General features: G+C 40.6%; 1 protein-coding gene across 1 annotated transcript; it reads left to right on the plus strand.

Annotated features, from left to right (window-relative positions):
* Positions 1-79: 79 nt before the first annotated feature.
* On the plus strand, positions 80-11551 carry nol6 (nucleolar protein 6 (RNA-associated)). Its single transcript, XM_026930993.3, has 26 exons — positions 80-270; positions 514-726; positions 1328-1444; positions 1558-1740; positions 2085-2253; positions 3214-3345; positions 3429-3592; positions 3695-3815; positions 4715-4773; positions 4864-4965; positions 5069-5184; positions 5306-5483; positions 5802-5924; positions 6003-6151; positions 6264-6339; positions 6962-7102; positions 7204-7321; positions 7813-7967; positions 8509-8672; positions 8809-8961; positions 9047-9144; positions 9234-9358; positions 10154-10243; positions 10322-10522; positions 10884-10985; positions 11069-11551. Exons 1-26 carry the CDS (start codon positions 226-228, stop codon positions 11216-11218), a joined length of 3444 nt encoding a protein of 1147 aa, XP_026786794.3. The 5' UTR covers positions 80-225; the 3' UTR covers positions 11219-11551.
* The last annotated feature ends 915 nt before the right edge of the window (positions 11552-12466 follow it).

Here is a 12466-nt window from a genome sequence, read left to right on the forward strand (position 1 = left end):
AAGAACCTTGATTGTAGGCGGGACTAATAATACTCCACCAATGGTAAACGGAAAAAAAGGGAAACGGACCAATCACAGTTTAGAACACTACAGCGTGTATGGTTTGTGTGCCGCATGTTCTCCATGTGAGAATTTCCAATTGCACTGGTTCCCTGGCTACAGGCATCAATCAATGCATTGTTTTGGATTTTATAACTAAAGTAGTGACTTTATTTACAGATTAACATGAAGAGAAAAAATACACCATCAGCTGAAGATCTGGAAAATGAGGTTTGATACTTCTGCTACTATTTTTTCACATGTACGGATTTGCTCTAGTTCAGTCAGCTAATACTAGTCTGCATGATTAAGTGTTTTTCTGGCTCTGTATATTCACAATCAGCTCATTCAGTTGATATTACTTTATAAAAGGCTTGTAAATGGGATAGCAGTTACACTTATCTATGATTATAGGAACATTACCCTCTGTTGATGGTTGTGCTTTTCTGACAATGTGTACTGACTGTATCACAGATGGAAACATTGAACCCATCTGAGGACGAAGAGGAAAATGCAAAGAAACTCAACGGATCCAAAAAGAAAGCAAGTACACCACTTAAAGAGGATGGTGTCCTTCGCCCACTTAAACTCTCTAAAGGAGAGATGTACAAAGCCCCTACTGTGGAGGAGCTCAACCAGCTGAAGGAGGCAGAGAGTCTGTTTCACTGCAGTCTGCTCAAAATGCAGGTTAGCACAGCTTTCAGATGATTTGGAAGGTTGTCCTGCTCTTTTAGAGCGAGAATTTGCAGCGGGAATATGTATCCACAAAGAATTTGCACCGTGCCAGATACAATCTTAGGATTTGGGGTTCAGAAAACATGCTTTGTGCAAACATTGGCCAATTGAGCAACATTCATTTGGTTCTAGTTTAGTCACCTTTTGCTGTAGATATTTCACAGAAATTACAAAAGCATTTTACGGGTCCATACTTGTAGCTTTCTCACCACCCGTCTATACCGTCCGCTTATGAGAACAATATCTGACACTGAGCAAATAGCTACATATCATAATTCTTTTAGATGGTCTGTATCAAACACACTCAGTCTGTGTTAATACACTGTCAGAGTAGACTCGTTTTAAAACGAATAAACAGCATATGGGGTTTCAGCTTGTTGTGTCGGTGAGAAGTATTCTAATTTAAGAACGTTTTATTGTAACAAGGTTGATATTGCATGCAGTTACAGCTTGCTGTGATTGATCTGGCATTAACTGTACCTTACTGCTCATGCACGTAACATCAATATGATCTTATTATGTTCAGTGTATTTTCTTTTGATTTGGCCTGCAGATGGAGGAACTGCTCAAGGAGGTGGCACTGAGTGAGCGCAGGAAGAAACAGATGGATTCCTTTGTACAGGAAATCACTGATCTTCTGAAATCTGTGCCTGAAACTCCAGTAGTGGAAGTTAGTACCCAATGTTTAGAGGTCTGCTCATCTGGGCCAGCCTTTACTATTATATTCTTGAGTCTTCATCTTGTCATTGTATTCACTAAAGATGCTTTATGCTTTCCGTCTAGTTATCAGACTTGTCTTGGTTATCTGAATCGGGAATTGATGTCCCGTTCATCCTGGCTCCTGAGGAGACTAAGGGCAAGTTCCACATGGACCCGCCTGACTCTGTGGACCTGATTGGGAGTTATCCTCTGGGAACTTGCATCAAACCAAGAGTTTCTGTTGATCTGGCTGTCACGATTCCTGCTGTAAGTTGTAATGCATGTACAGATTTTTAGAATTCATTAAACGATTCTCCTTTTAAAGGTTTAATCATTTTTACTAAGGGTTAGATCGTTCCTAGGGAGCTCCGTTGACGTCTATAGAGCTTCAGTTCTAGCTGGATAATTTCAGTGAACAAGTCTGAATACATACTGCCATTATACCACGTACAGTTTATACAGTGAATATGTATATCATGTATTTATCTTAAAATATGAGGCTAGTCTGCTATAATGCTCACAGTAAAGTCCAGGATGATCGTCAATTTCTGTAGTGATTATTTCAATTCGATTAAATTCATAAGAGTGGTTACGTTGCTTTTTCCTCTCAGAGTATCCTTCACCCGATGGATGGAATAAACCAGAGGTACTCTCGAAAGCGAGCTCTGTATCTGGCAGGACTGGCACAGCACCTTTCCACCTCTCCATTAGTAGGCCCACTGCATTTTTCATGCCTCCATGGCAACCGGCTCCGCCCACTCCTGCTTGTCACACCTTCAGGTAAGGATCTTTAATCCCCACCCCCGATAGTAAAGACAGATCTTTGGAAGTTTGTTGGCCTGCAGTAATGTCAGAAAGCACAGCAAAGCAACGTGTGCACTAATTATTTAATCTTATTGGAAAACCTCAACAAGTGCAAACTTTTTTTTTTTGTATATTTATGTGGCTGTATCTCAACAGAGTTTTATGGTATATAAGTGCAATATGTCTAAACCTGTGTAGTGAGCAGATCTAGTGTATAAGAAACCATTTGGGACATGGATTATGGGAAGCATAAAAATTGAAAAGAGATAAAACTGTAATATTAAAGTAAATATAGCAGCAAGAAAATTACTGCGTAAATAAAAACGTTTGTCTTTTTCTGTGATATCACACTGGTGAAAATTCCTTTGCCGTAATGTCCAGAAATTGTCTTGTTAGTGCTTTTTTTTTAAAAAACAGAACATTGTATTAATTGCATTTGTCTGGGTTTGTTAAGTCCCCTTGTGAAAGGGGTAACTAAATTCAGTACGGGTACTTTGTTATAGTATGGGTCACTTTAGATTCTCACAGATTTTAAATGAACCATGGTATATTACACTGGAGCTGAAAAGTGTAACCTGAATTTCATCAGCTACATGCACGCTGAAGGTAAAAGCGACCCAATTTTGTCTTTTCCCCCTTCGTGTGAACAACAAAGATCACCACAGCCCCCTGCATATGTACTAATAAAATCTCTTCCATGCCGAATATGTGGTTAGGTTAGTGATTGCTAGTGTTGCCTCTACTTTGATTGTTTATATCCAGGAAGAGCATTGTTCTTTGGTCACTTTCAGGAGGTTGACCTGTTTAGATTAGTGCCAGGTATACTGTAGACCAAGGAAAGATGACTAACAACTTAACAAAAATTTGGACTTGGAGTGTGAATGTGGTCCTAAAGACATTAAGCCATGTTATACGAAGCTGACTGTGTGTCTGTAGGTAAGGACAGCAACAGCGTCATGTTGAGAATTCACGCCATCCCTCCTCCGGACTTCCTCAAACCAAGTCGCTTCCATCCTCAGAAGAACAACATCCGGACTGCCTGGTTTACTGGCCAAAATGCTGAACAAGGTAGCTTTTGAGAATGAATCAGCATGCTATGTTCTTTTACTTGAAGTCTTTAACAGTTTGTTGTGTTTACTTGTTTCTTTTAGAAAGCAACGAGCCTCCTACTCCTCAGTATAACAGTACAGTAGTGGGAGATCACCTCCCTCGCTCTCACCTGCAGTTCCTCAGTGCACACTGTGATCAGTGTCCTGCCTTTCGAGATGGTGTGGCTCTTCTCAAAGTGTGGCTCAGACAGAGAGAGCTAGATCAGGTAAGTAAAGTCTCGAGTGTGTGTGTGTGTATGTGTTTTAGTCTCTGATGAGGTTAGTGTTGAAATCCTTTGGTCTGAGCGTGTTTTTGCGTGTTTCTTTAGGGTGCTGGGTGTTTTGGAGGATTCTTGGCCTCCATGCTCTTGGCTTATCTTCTGTCCACACATAAAGTGGGTAAAACCATGAACGCCTACCAGCTGCTCAGAAATGCACTGCATTTCTTAAGTAAGTATGTGCTTGGTATGAGTAACCTGTTTTTCTTCAGGCTTGACAATGACAGTTTTTGCTTGACACTTACAGGTTTGCGTGTTAGATTCAGTGACAGCTGGCCGTGGTATTAGATGGGAGGGATAAAATCTAATATCTGTCGAAAGCTCGACAAAGAACATTATAGAAATGTCAGAAATGTCTCACTGACTCCATAATAAGAAAGATATGGGGCAAACTGTTAAACTTAAAGAAAGACAGGCAGCTGCATTTGAGTCTTTCTAGTGAGTAATGGATTCCTGCTACTGGATTCCTGCCATGTTTCCTCCAAATACCAACCATGGTAAACAGACTTATGGTTCTGTAATTTGATTCGACAACATGTGCATAGTCTGTCTACTTTTAGTTTCTCTTCTAAACACTTTTGGAGGGTGGAGGGGAGTAAATAGGCCACCTTGTTTGCATTCGTAACACCCGTGATTGTATTTCACATGCAGCTTGTCAATCACTGCTTATGGCATGTTACTAATGTGGAGATCAAATCAGGAAGGCGTTTAACTCTGTGTAATTACCTGACATGACTGTAGCTGCATGAATCTACAGTCTGGGCTAGAAAGAATTCAGCCCCAGCCTCACTTCTTCACACCATTCTGTATATATTTGTGTGGTGCTGTTTTGCACAAAAGTCTAAAATAATCTGCCTTGCTGTTTGTTAACAGCAAATGATCTGATGTGGATGCCAAAAACTTTTATATTGATGTCTTTTAATCTTAAAAAGACAAGATTAGCCCTGCTAGACCATTTATACCAGCCTCCCCTGATTATATTTACAGTACTGGGGCAGTGAAATCCCAGAATTGCCTTTACTCTGCTGAAACATCTGAGCAACTGTAAGATGTAATATTTTTTCCCTTCAGCTTCCACAGACCTGACTGAGAATGGTATTACCTTGGCAAAAAACCCAGATTCAAAAGCGGTGAGCAATCATCCCTCTAATGTATTGATCAATGTTTGATTTTTCTTCTCTTTGCACTGTGAAATAAGTGCCTCTCTCCTTCATCCTTAGCCTTCTCTGCCTGAGTTCCACAGCGCTTTCCACGTGGTGTTTGTGGATCCCTCTGGCCACCTTAACATGTGTGCAGACATGACGGCTTGCACCTACAAACAGGTCAACATTTTGAGAGTGTCTTTCTGAATGCTTGCTTATACATGTTATCAAGAAAATGACCTTCATGTTATTGGTCATTTAAAGCTTTCTGATTTGTCCACAGATCCAGTATGAGGCATCTCTGTCCCTCCAGTTCTGGGATGATCCCACCCTAGATGGCTTCCAGGCTCTACTTATGACCCCCAAACCCATGATCAGGACATATGACAATGTCTATCAGTGAGTGTCCCACCATTTCATATCATCTCTGGAGCTCCTCTGGCATTGATGGCTAATTTGCTCAGGTTGTTATTATTGTGTTAAAGCTAAAGGATCAGTGTTTTGTTTTTTTTTTCCTCAGACTGAATGATTTGGTGAAAATGCAAGCCTCCTGTAAAAAGCTCAGTCTCCTCAGCAGTCTCATGGACCACAGTGGGAACTATATTCTCGCTGTGCTTCCCTTCATCTTGTCTCTTCTGCAGCGAGGACTCGGGGACAGGATCCGCCTTCTGGCTCACTCACTTCCTCCAGACCCTGAGGTAAGGACATAACCACTAACTTAGAACATGATTTCATTTTTTTGTCAACATAATTGCCCTGATATGTTTTTTTGAGAAATTATGCGTTAAAGAGCACAAACAGGTCCAACAATCCAGAGTGTTTTCTTTTATTGTTTATTTTTATTTGTTTTTTTCTGTTTGGCGTTTGTCTTTGTATGTTGCACATTGAATGACGTGCATAACCATTCAGCAGCAGTCATTAGTTTCTCATGAACATTATGGCCAGATCTTTCCAACATTCTTATCTATGGTGATTTATATAATATCATATTTGTTTCTCTGTTTTGTTTTGTGTAGTGGCCAGTGTATGGTGAACCCCCTATGCACAAAGACCAGCCGCCCGTATCCATTGGCCTGCTCCTGAACCCTGAGCATGCGCTCTCTGTTCTGGAGAGAGGACCTGCAGCAGATAGCCCTGAGGTAAAACTAAGCAAAGTGTTCCTGCAGTGTGTGTTAAATAAAAGCATTTACAGAAGCTAACTGTTGGCTCTTGTGCAGGCGGCTGAGTTCCGGCAGCTGTGGGGTTCTCGTTCAGAGCTGAGGCGCTTTCAGGATGGAGCCATCACTGAGGCAGTGCTGTGGTCTGGATCCTCCACCTGCCAGAGAAGACAAGTCCTGCTGGAGATCATCACCCACCTACTGGAACTGTAATGCCACAGCACCATAACAGCAGAAGGACATTTATTTATTTATTTATTTTTTACAAAATGTGCTGTATGTGCTAATATATTTGTTATCTTTTTTTTTTTTTTTTTTTAGCCATGTAGATATACCAGAGTCATGTGTCCGGTTTGTGGGAGGACAAATGGATGATGTCATTAAAGTTGAACAAAAGGTATGTCTTATGATTGCGAATCATATGTGGATGGATGGGTAGATTTGTTGATGGATGGATGGATGGATGGATGGATGCATGGATGGGATGTTTCGTTGATGGATGGATTCATTGATGGGTAGATGGATTCATTCATTAATAGATGGACATGTTTGATGGATAGATGAATTCTTTGATGGATGGATGGTTTTGTTGATGGATGGATGGATGGATTCGTGTCCAGATACTTTTGGCCATAAAGTATATGTATGAATGGCTTCATTGATAGACAGTTGGTTGCATATATGGATGGATATATCTATGGGTGGGTGAACAGGTTTAATTAATTATGGATGGATGTCTGAGAGAGAACAGGAAAAGACTGAAGGACAATAAAAGTAGCAATTTACCGCAATCAATATTAATAACTACTTGTAGAAAAAATATTAATTACTGTCAGAGAAAATACAATTGTAAATACATGGAACTTATTTTAAAATGTATTAGGTGTAGTATAATAATAGTACTAATATTAGGAATGATGATGTTGTCAGTAGTGCACTGTTCTTTGAAATATTGAATGTATTGTGTCGGTTTCAGGGAACTGTACGCTATTGTTTACTTTATTATTGCTGTTTAACAGGAGTGCAGTACAGGAGAAGAGGAGAGTCTGAAGGTGGTGCAGTGCTTTGATGATCTAAGCAGAAAGATGTGGCAGCTGGAGGGTCTGCCTCTGTCCATCACATCAGTGCAGGGTGCTCACCCAGCTCTCAGATATACAGAGGTTACTACACATCTACACCTCTGCATTTCATCTTATACTACAGTTTTAAAAATACAGTCACTTCCTTTGCTGTGTTTTTAATGTGTCTTCTCTTTCTATAGGTATTTCCTCCTGTGCCAGTAAAGCTGGCCTACTCGTATTTTGAGAGGGAAAAGACTTCTCGTGCTTTGGTTCCACATAAGGCCAAGCCTTGCCCTTATTATATCACTCCTATTAAAGGTAAGGTGGTTGTTTTATATGTCAATGTCAGCGTAAAGAAATCATAATGCCAATATTTTAGCCTGATTGTTGTTCATAAGTATCAGACAAAACCACCACAAGAACATTTTCAGAAATGTTAAGCATGTTTCCACCAAAGAATCCAGGGTCAGTTTTAGTTCTTAGGCCATATTTAATGGAACCTTTGGTTCCTGCTGCAGAATAGGTACTGCAGACCAGTAACTGCTGAGTTTCACCTAGTTGTATGGATTGTACAGAAAGCAGTACAGAAAGCAGTACAGAATGATTAACACTCTTCACTTGCCGTATTAAAAGTCTGTATTAATCTAACCATTACTAAAGCTCCATATTTGAGCAACAAAGAAAAAAGGAACCCTTTAGTTACTCAAAAAGTTCCTTTATCTCAGCGGAAACACACCTAAAAACAACATACTGAGTGCCTATAGAGCTCAGGTTTTATATGTATCTGTTCTGTTTTCATTCGTGCTCAGTGATCTGTCACATGGAAGGGAGTGGAAAGTGGCCTAGTGACAGTTTGGCAATTCGCCATATTAAAGCAGCCTTCCATATCCGTCTCGGAGAGCTGCTCAAAAGCCAGCATGGCTACACGTACCGGCCCTCACCAACACACCTGGACGTGTGGAAGGTAATGTGTGTGTGTGTGTGTTATGGTGTATTTCTATTAGCATTATTGTATTAATTAAAAGGGTTGTTTTTTCAGTTGCATGCAAGGTAATGTAAAGTCAGTTGTAATCAAAACACTGACAAGCCTTTATCTCACTACAGAAGCTATGCATAACTTCTAAATTATGCTTTAAAGAAAAGGGATGGAGCTATATAGCTCTGTTACAACTGAGGTGGAAATAATTTTTAAAGAAAAATTTAAACACAAGACTGAAATTAAGAAATTAGTAGGATCCAGTGCATCAAAACATCATGAATTCACCAATTATAGGTCTAGAGAGCATTAAAGCCTAATCACATCTAAATGGCAAGTTTTATGAAACTATATGATAATAGGTGAAGAATCCCCCTTAAAGCACAACCTGCACCTTTAAGATTTCCTTTCCCTATATGAAAAGACAAAATGAAGGTGACAAATGAAGGTTTTATCAGATTGTTTGAATTGTGGAAATATTTAACATTATTATTAAGCCTAAATGTTTGTATTTTGGACATATATGCAGGATGGACTGGTGTTCCGCATCCAGGTAGCGTACCACCGAGAGCCACAGGTGCTGAGAGAAAGTGTGACCACAGAGGGCATGCTGATTCAGCGAGATAATGCAGAGGCACAGGCATTGGAGCTCGAGACCCAGCACAAACCCTTCCTCACCAGCACCCTGCATGGGTACAACACACACACACACACACACAAAACCAGTGTTGTCCTTGCGACCACATAGACCGGATGCTTACACGTGATACCCACTGCCCTTGCTCTTACTACCTTATAATAAGTCCCTTGTATGTGGTTTGTGTGTCAGTCTACAGCAGCAGCAGCCATGTTTCGGCGCAGTGTGCCGTCTGGCCAAACGCTGGCTGGCTGCACAGCTCTTCAGTGGAGACATCATCGAGGAGGCAGCTGATCTGCTGGTAGCCTCGCTCTTCCTACAGCCGGCTCCCTTCACCCCTCCGAGGTAATCATTTCACACACACTCCTAGTCTCTGTTTCACCATACTCTGGTTTTGGCTGAAGGTGATAGTGATTGTCATTTTCCTCAGTTCTCCTCAGGTTGGTCTCCTCCGCTTCCTTCACCTGCTCTCCACTTTCGACTGGAAGAACAACCCTCTGGTGGTCAACCTCAACGGCAAACTCGCAGGTCAGCACCATAAGCTCTAGGCACACCTGTCACCTGTTTGCTGTCTGGCTTTAGTTTCCAATCTTCTTATTATCTCCTCTCTGCTGTAGCTTGTGACTACACTGAAATCAAAAACCACTTCCTGGCATCGAGGGAATCTTTGCCTGTGATGTTTATCGCCACTCCCAATGATAAGAATGTCTCCATTTGGACTAAACAGGGACCTTCAGTTCAGGTTTGTGAAGCAGACATTAGAAATGCATGTGTAATGTTGTGTCTAGACCTATAAAAATCAAATAATTTTAATGGTAACATAGTAGAAATTTCAGTATTGCCATCAAGTCGATCTGGTTGTTTGTTTATTCAGGGCTTTGGTTTAGAAATTAGCACAAACCCACAGTCAGAACAGAGTGGCTCAGCTCAGCATTTAAAAATGTACATCAGGAGTTTTCAGTCTTATCCACAAAGGGCCAGTGCAGCTGCAGGCGTTTATAGCAACCACCTGTTTCCACTTATTTCATTAGCTGTTCTTGGTCTTCAGTGACTATTAAGGTTGTCTCTTATTTACCAACCTGCCAACCTTCGTGTGTTTTGCGTAGGAGTTCCACATTTTAACACTGGAGATTGATGGTCCAAGTTATTGCTCAAAAATATGCCAAAAAAGCAGTCTACTTTTACCCCAGTAATGGCAGATGAGCCAATCAACATATGAATCTGGAATGATAGGTGTTTTGAAGTCTCCCTGGAAGCCCCTCCCCTTTCCCCATCTCATATTAGTATCTCGACTTAATTTTCCTGCTTGAAAAATGCACTGATGCACTGAATTTCCATCAAGGTAAATGGAGAATGTGTTCAATTTGACTAATAATAGACAAGTATATAGTTAACATCAGTTAACTATAATAGGGATGCACCAAAATGTTTTGTCTCAAATTGATCAATAACTGTACTTTCAGCCTCTTTTTGACCAAAGAAGAAATTTGACCAAAGAAGAGATTAATTAGGCCTACAATGCATCATTTCTCTGCAGATGCTCCAGCGTGTCGTGTTGGTTGCAGCAGAAAGCTTGCGTGTACTGGAGGCCCAGCTCATCAACCCCAGCCAAAAACAAGACATCCGGGTTAGTGTTATTGCTACTAATCTTAGAATCAGAGTTTATACTAATCCCTGAACAATAAGATAGAGAAATGTGTTTCAGGTGGTGTTTCGACCCCCGATGGAGGCCTATGATGTTCTGATCCACCTCAGACCTCAACAGGTCCCCCTGCTGTCCAGAGCTGTGGACCCTCCTAATACCATCTGCCACCAAGGAACCCTGGATGGGGACGCAGCGAGCTCAGGAGGGGCTTTCCCTGTCGTGGACTTTGATCCTGTCAAACTGTATCTGTCTGAGCTCAGGGTTGGTTCCTTATAGTCCTTCATGTTGCATGGCAGCTTTGGTCAACAACCAAGCATCAGTGTTAAGGTTCTGATAAACCACAATGGCTGTGGGATGGAGTTTTAGCAGTGTGTTCTGCATTGTTGGCTCTTGTTGACCCTTTATGGCCCCAAAAGATAATGTTATCAGGTTTATTGATGGATGAATGGATTCATTCATTCATTCATTCATTCATTCCATTACTACTTCCTGTGTGTTACTTCCTTTTACTAAGGCACAAAAATGTGCATTCATGTCCAGCCTTAACTGTACTGGTATTGGTGCCGCTTCTGAACCATGGACCTTCTGTCACTGATCACATTGTTTTGCTATGTTCTCTCAGGATGCATTTGGGGATCTGGCACTATTTTTCTACGACCCCTATGGAGGAACTGTGATTGCAGTGCTGTGGAAGCCCAAAGCTTTTCAGCCTCAGCCGTTCAAGGTTAGTCAGAAATGCATTTCTCTCTGAAAGACCTGTGTAGTAATTCTGTCTGTTACATAAGCCCTCTTTCTGTCCTCCTTTAGACTTCCCTGATGAACGCCAGACGAGTGGACGTGACTGAAGATGTGGCTACTACTGTCCCTAACATAGAGGCCATTGTGCAGGATTTCCGTATCATCGGGGAGGGCCTGGTCCACAAGGTGGAACTAAGGACTGAGAGATGGGTTGTCTGAATTGGGAAGATCCTTCAGAAGATCATCTATGTGCTATGGAGTATTTGTTTGTTGTTGTTTTTTTTAAAGGACGTTACATTTTATGTATATTTCAAGTTCTTTCTTGAGCTAAAATGAAGAGAATGAGTGAACGTGGATTTTTATGAAAAAATATTCAGTTAATAATAATTATTACCTGATCTTTGCGTGTGGCTGATTTTGTTCATTTTGAATAACACCAGCAACTCCAGCTGTGGTGTTTCAGTAATAACACCACTAGGGGAAATATGTATATTTTAATAGGAATAGCAAAATGAAGCTTTCTGAAGCAATTAAAGCTTTCCTCCCGAAAAAGAGTTCTTGAGAGTTGTTTACGCAAGCTTTCCAAAGCACTACACGCTGGGGTCATCTGGTGGTCAATGCGATGATGTGCAGGCGGTAATTATCTGCGTGGTAGTTTGGGGCTGCAGCAGGGTTTTGGGGTTCCTGTTAACAAATCGGTGCATTCAAATGCTTGGAAAACAACAGAATAATGTAGTATAAGGGGGAAAACACGATTATAGCAGAGATTCTCAAAGTGGGTCACATTGTTGTTGTTGTTGTTGTTGTTTGAATTGAATGAGTTTAATCCAAACCTCAGTAATGTTAAATTGTGTCCTGTAGGTGCAAAGTTCAGGAATAGAAAGCTTTATGGTCCTAATAAATAAATAAAGTATTATTGTACAGATTTAAAATAATGTTCATGAAGTAAATCTGTACTAAGTGGCCCATGGAATTGATTTTACAGTTTAAGAGTTACACATACCCTGCTGAGGAAAATAAAAACCATTACAGAAATTCTAATGGTTTCCACTACAAATACAATTACAAACCATCAGCCAACCATTAAAACCATTACCATCACCGGTCCTTAATGGTATCCACTAGACATAACAATGCAGCAACAGAAGGCAACAAATTACCAGTAGAGACCCACAGGGACCATCAGAGTTTCATTTAAAACCAGTAAAATTCCAATTATAACCATTAAAACCATTACAAATTCTATGAGGGATTCTATGGTTTGTTTGATTGTTTGTTTGTTTTTTTCAGCAAGGTACACAAACTCAAACTGTTACTACACAGCAGAGGCTCATGTGCGTTTATCTGAACTGTAATGAGGGTTTCATTGTGCTTCATGATTTTGGGTGAGAATATTCATTTATTATTCATTTATTTATTAATAAAGGTTGCTTCTACATAGACTAACTTGTGAATAAGCAACTTGTA

Source organism: Pangasianodon hypophthalmus, chromosome 24 (assembly GCF_027358585.1).
Source record: "Pangasianodon hypophthalmus isolate fPanHyp1 chromosome 24, fPanHyp1.pri, whole genome shotgun sequence".
Classification (NCBI taxonomy): domain Eukaryota; kingdom Metazoa; phylum Chordata; class Actinopteri; order Siluriformes; family Pangasiidae; genus Pangasianodon; species Pangasianodon hypophthalmus.